General features: G+C 51.5%; 1 protein-coding gene across 2 annotated transcripts; it reads left to right on the top strand.

The window, feature by feature from the left end:
* The first annotated feature begins 720 nt into the window (after window positions 1-720).
* On the top strand, window positions 721-5,074 carry AURKAIP1 (aurora kinase A interacting protein 1). 2 transcript variants are annotated; one of them, XM_075721592.1, is made up of 4 exons: window positions 721-741; window positions 2,949-3,037; window positions 3,542-3,990; window positions 4,917-5,074. In XM_075721592.1, the coding sequence occupies exons 2-4, from the start codon at window positions 2,986-2,988 to the stop codon at window positions 5,022-5,024; spliced, it is 609 nt and encodes a 202-aa protein (XP_075577707.1). In that variant the 5' UTR covers window positions 721-741; window positions 2,949-2,985; the 3' UTR covers window positions 5,025-5,074. The 2 variants fall into 2 exon arrangements, with proteins under 2 accessions (XP_075577707.1, XP_075577706.1); XM_075721591.1 differs by lacking the exon at window positions 721-741 and adding an exon at window positions 2,585-2,815.
* The last annotated feature ends 259 nt before the right edge of the window (window positions 5,075-5,333 follow it).

The raw sequence follows: 5,333 nt of genomic DNA, 5'->3' as shown, positions 1-5,333 counted from the left end.
TGCCCAGAGGGCTGTACTTCTACCTTTCCTGGTTTCGGCTGGGATAGAGTTAATTTTCTTCCTAGGAGCAGGCACAGTGCTGTGTTTTGGATTTGGTAGGAGAAGAATGTTGATAACGCACTGATGGTTTTAGTTGTTGCTCAGTGCTGCTTATGTTAGTCAAGGACTTTTCAGCTTCCCATGCTCTGCCAGGCGCACAAGAAACTGGGAGGGGGCACAGCCAGAATAGTTGATCCAAACTGCCCCAAGGGCTATTCCATACCATACGGCGTCATGGGCAGTATAGAAACTGGGGGGGTTGGCCGGGGAGCAGCGATCACTGCTGGGAACTGGCTGGGTATCAGTTGGCGGGTGGTGAGCAATTGCATTGGGCATCACTTGCTTTGTATATTATTATTACTATTATTATTATTATATTGTTATTATTATCATTACTACTTTACTTTATTTCAATTATTAAACTGTTCTTATCTCAGCCCAGGAGTGTTTCTCACTCTTACTCCTCCGATTCTCTCCCCCATCCCATCGGGGCAGGGGGAGTGAGCGAGCGGCTGCGTGGTGCTGAGCTGCTGCCTGGGGCTAAACCGCGACGCCTTGCAGGAAGAAACTCTAACCATTGCTGTCTCCTTCGGGCTAGATGGGCTTAACATGGTGGGGTGTACCTGCAACTGAAGCAGACCTTTGTTGCTGGTGTGAAATACTAAAAGCAGCTGGTGAAAAGATCTCTCTCTTCTGGCTGAGGTAGGGATAAAAGGAAAAAGTTCTTTGAAGTTTGGGACTGGCTTCAACATCACTCCCTCATGCCAGCTGATTAGGCACTTTCATGCTGTGCCAAGGTGGTAGGTTCCTGTACCGAGTGAGAAAAGAGAAGAACAGCCAGGTAAGTGGGAGAGACAGGTGTGGCTGTTCCTGGACAGCAGCCACGGTGAGACCTGCCCCTCGATGCCGCCGAGGCTGCCTAAGGGAGAGGTGTCTCGCTGCCGTCTGTGATCCCCACGTTGGCGGGGATATAAAGTCTCACTGTAAGAGCTTGTTACGCTGTAAGAACTTCTGCACTCCGGCCTATTCTTAGTGACGTGCTGCTCCTATCAGTGCTTTCCTATCAGCTGAAAGCCACTGACTTGCTGTCTCCAAGTGTGACTGTAGTATCAGCACAACCCTACAGGGAAGGGGCAAGCTCGGTGTGAACGAGTTGAACTATTTAGTTTTTACGGCGTGTCAGATGCCGGGTGGGGAAAAGGAGTCAATGTGCCTTCTGCAGCCTGCCGTGAAGAGTGCTGATGGAAACAGTCCCTGCTCCATGATTCAGATGGGTGGGAGCGGGAGAAGAGGCGGCTGCGGGGACGCCGGCGGCCTGTTTGCAAAAGCCTTGCGCGCGCTTCCTCCCGAAACGCAAGATGGGGTCGCAACCCAGGGCCCCGCTCCTGCCTGACCCCGCGGCGCCGCCACGCTCCAGCCCCTTGCCCAGCCTCCCACCGCCCAGGCCCCCAGCGCCCGCGCACCCGCTCCCGGGCCGCGGTGTCCTGTTTGCGAGCCCCCTCGCCCTGCTGCCGGGGGGCCGAGGGGGACCCTCCCCACGCCCGCCCCTCCAGCCCTGCGGGTGCCCCTCCTGCCCCTCTGCTCCGCTCTGGTGAGACCCCCCGGAGCCCTGCGCCCAGCTCTGGGCCCTCAGCACAGGACATGGAGCTGTTGGAGCCGGTCTGGAGGAGGCCACAGAAATGCCCCGAGGGCCGGAGCCCCTCTGCTGCGGGGCCAGGCTGGGGGAGCCGGGGGTGCTCAGCCTGGAGAGGAGGGGGCTGCGGGGAGGCCTGAGTGCGGCCTGGCAGCGCTGACAGGGGCCTGCGGGAAGGGGGGGCAAGCTTTTAGCAAGGCCTGTTGTGACAGGACAAGGAGTAATGGGTTTAGACTAAAGAAGAATGGATTTAGACTGGATACAAGGAAGACATTTTTTACAGTGAGGGTGGTGAAGCACTGGAAGGGGTTGCCCAGAGAGGCGGTGGAGGCCCCGTCCCTGGGAACATCCCAGGCCAGGTTGGCCGGGGCTGTGAGCACCCTGCTCTGGTTAAAGCTGTCCCTGTCGCTGCAGGGGCTGGGCTGGGTGGCCTCTAAAGGTCCCTTCCAGCCCAAAGCGTTCCGTGATTCTGTGAAGGCCGGGCCGGGCCGACCACCCTCTCCCTGAGCCGGCTCCCCCGGGGCAGCGGCGGGCGCTGCCGAAGGCGGGGCAAACCGGGACCCTACGCCCGACTGCAGGGCGGGGAAAGGGGCCGGGGCCGGGGCCGGGGCCGGGGCCGGGGCGTCCGAGCTGGGCCCGCGGGGCCCCGGAGGACCCAGCCCGGCAGCGCCGGCGGGCGTCGCTTGGGGGCGCTCCCTGCCGGAAGTGCCGGGGCGGGGGCGGGCGGGGCCGGTGAGCGATGGCGGCCGCGGGCTGAGGGTGGGCCGGGTGCGGGGAGCCCGGCAGCCCCGTGCGGGCTTTGCCTCGGCAGCGCGGTGGTGCTGGCCGGCTTTGCTGGCCGGGCTGCGGCGGGGGAGGCTGCTCGCCGAGCGCGGGGCTGCGGTCCGGCCCGCCTCGGTAGCGGCCTTTCGTTAGGCCGCGCGGCGGTCCCTCAGGGCCTGAGGCGAGCGGGCGCCTTTTTTGCGCTCCGGATTCTGCTGTGGAAGCAGCACCTTCGCGCTGAGCTGGGTAGACGCGTGCTGGTGGGACGCGGGCTGAAGTTACCTTATTTTTAAACCTGGAACAGCTGAAGCTTTATTAATCACCCCTGCAGCTCAGCTATGCCAGTGCTCGTGGGCCAGGCTCCTACGGCAAAATCCCACAGTGCGTTGGTAGAACGAGGAGGGTGCTTAGAGTGTCTCAGGCCATCTTTTGGGGGTTTGGGGTTTAATTTAGAGTTCTTAAAGTGTAAAAGCAACACGTCTGCCTCATTGAATGAATGTTCTTCTTTTAACAGTCATTACTGGCTCTGACAGTGAACAAAGTGAAGCAACATGTTAATATCACAGCTGACTTCCAAGTTACTGAAGGTTTCACGAATTACAGGTAAACACATGTTGTGTGACCTAGTTTTCTGAGTTTTTTGTAGGGTAATTCAGCTCCTAGAAATTTCTTTTCCAGCAAGCAGTGCAAGAGTAGTGAGGCTGTTGCTGATTAGGTGTTGGTGGAATGCTATTATGTCTCCAGTCTATCCTGTCAGTATTGCGTAGCTCTGGTTCGACCTCTTTTAAGCGTAGGAGGAGATTCCTTAGCAGCAGAAAGGCTTAATACAGCGAATGGTTCCTAGCCATTCCAAATTGCACTTACACAGTTTACACAGTAAAATATTGTATAACATAACTTGAGCAGATGGCGTTACAGCAACGTAATTAAATTCAAATTAAAAAAGACTTCCTTGCTTTTGCGATGGGCATGTAATTTTTGTAAGCAGCTTCCTTTATTAGATTATTCTGGCTACAGGTGTCTGGTGGTTTGAGAGCTGGACTGAGCTTTTCTTAAGATACTGTTTGAAAATTCTGCCTCTTAAGTGAGATTCTTTTCTTCTCAAAGGCCACCTTTTGCCAAGGTCAGTGTCTTCCTTTCTTTGCTATCATTCTACGTCTGCGCACTATAGCACACAGCCATCTAACAAGAGTGGAGCCCAACCTCAGCGGTGGTATGCTCTGGACCCTGAACTGGAAGAGATGCTGATCCCCAGAAAACTTTCCATCAGCCCCTTAGAAAGCTGGCTGACAGTTCGATACTCCCTTCCTAAAGCAGAAGTCCTTAATGCTCAGGAGGAAGTGGGCTATGAACCTCTCCAGCAGTATGACTGTCCCCCATCTGATGAGGGAGCTCATGTGGAGGAAGGAGAGGGAACGCTTAGCAACAAGCTTCAGTGTAAGAATGTTTTGAAGATTCGCAGAAGGAAAATGAATCGGCACAAGTTCAAAAAGCTGCTGAAGCGAAGAAAGTTTGTACGGAGGAGGATAAAGGAAGGTCGCAAGAAGAAACGTCAGGTAAGTTCAGGGTGGAGAGAACTTCTTGATGTAAATGTGCCCACTTCTCGAACTGGCCTCTGTTCAGGTTTTGGATGATGTTTTTAAGTGGAATTGATTTTGGGAAAAATGGCAGCAGCTTGGAGAGCCTTAATGAATTCAGTATTTACTGGTACAGTAGTTTTTTCTGTCTTGTGTTTGACCTGTACATCTTCAGAAGTTGCAATTTAGAATATTTCTGTGATGGTAAACATATATGTGTGATAGTTCCTAGGCATAATTTTTCTTGCATGACAGTGACTTATAAATATATGGCTAATGGAGAAGAATTTAAGTGTTTGTGTGAAAGAGTAATTCAGTGTCAGTGTTACATCAGGGAGACTGGTTTCATTTCTTTCCTGTCTTGCCAACCTCAAGTGCTTCCTGTTGTCTTTTTCTGTATAGAAGCCTTTTAGTTCCCTTAATAGAAGGGGTGAGGGAAGACATGGGCCTTCATTCAAACTGTAGGTGTTCTCATTCAACCCTGCCTTTCAGTAGTCTGTTAGGTTTGCTACGATATAGTTTAGTTCATTCTCTGGTAATTTTCACCTTGCCTAGGTGCAAATTGGGGTTAATTGTAATTCCATTTCTTCAGATTTGTAGGAAGCAGTATTGAACACTTTATGATGAGGAAATTCTCTTAATTTTCTTACAGTTTTGTTTTCCATCTTCTCAGTTTTCCTTGCACAGGACTTTTAAAATAAAGCTACCAGGATCCTTGTGCATGCTAATCTATTTTCTGCAGTAAGGCTAACTATTTTGACACTTAGAACAAGCTGCCTACTTAAAAGCATTTGTTTCCTTTGTGTGTGTTGTACCTAGATTCTCTTTGGGACACATGGCAGTAGCTGAATACTTGAGTGTTGCTTCTGAGCTATGTTACTATTTTTTTTTTTTTTCTGTTTTAGATAAAATTTGAGAAAGATTTGGAGCGCATCTGGAAAAGAGCTGGTTTGAAAAATCCTCCTGCGGGATGGCAAACACCCAAGATATTCCTGAAGAGTTCAAAGCGATAAAACACTTGTAATGAGTTTTAACCTGTAACTGTAATTAAAAAATATTTAAGTATGCGGATTACTGTTAACCTTTTTCTGAGTGTGATGAAATTAGTGGGAGGAAACTTAATCTTGGTGAGGAGTTTTCCAAGGGCAAACCTGACAGCTATACACTTTTCCTCCTCAAAAGAATGGTGTGAGCCCTTGTATAGTAACTTGCAGTGCTGCGTACAGTCTTTTGCTGCTGCCCCCAACCATATGTCCGAGCAAAGGTGTCTTAGACTGCAGCTGAATTTCTGAAGTTGCTATTTAAGATTAGACTGAATGATG

The sequence above is a fragment of the Pelecanus crispus genome, chromosome 15 (assembly GCF_030463565.1).
Source record: "Pelecanus crispus isolate bPelCri1 chromosome 15, bPelCri1.pri, whole genome shotgun sequence".
NCBI lineage: Eukaryota > Metazoa > Chordata > Aves > Pelecaniformes > Pelecanidae > Pelecanus > Pelecanus crispus.
The sequence above is the reverse complement of the archived record's forward strand: the minus strand, read 5'-3'. Positions and strand labels throughout refer to the sequence as shown.

Excerpts from the sequence above, each read along its gene's own strand:
- AURKAIP1 (XM_075721592.1), top strand. The coding sequence starts at position 2,986 with ATGTTAATATCACAGCTGACTTCCAAGTTACTGAAGGTTTCACGAATT. Across the intron at positions 3,038-3,541 it reads GAAGGTTTCACGAATTACAG|GCCACCTTTTGCCAAGGTCA; the intron begins GTAAACACATGT and ends TTCTTCTCAAAG. Across the intron at positions 3,991-4,916 it reads GTCGCAAGAAGAAACGTCAG|ATAAAATTTGAGAAAGATTT; the intron begins GTAAGTTCAGGG and ends TTTCTGTTTTAG.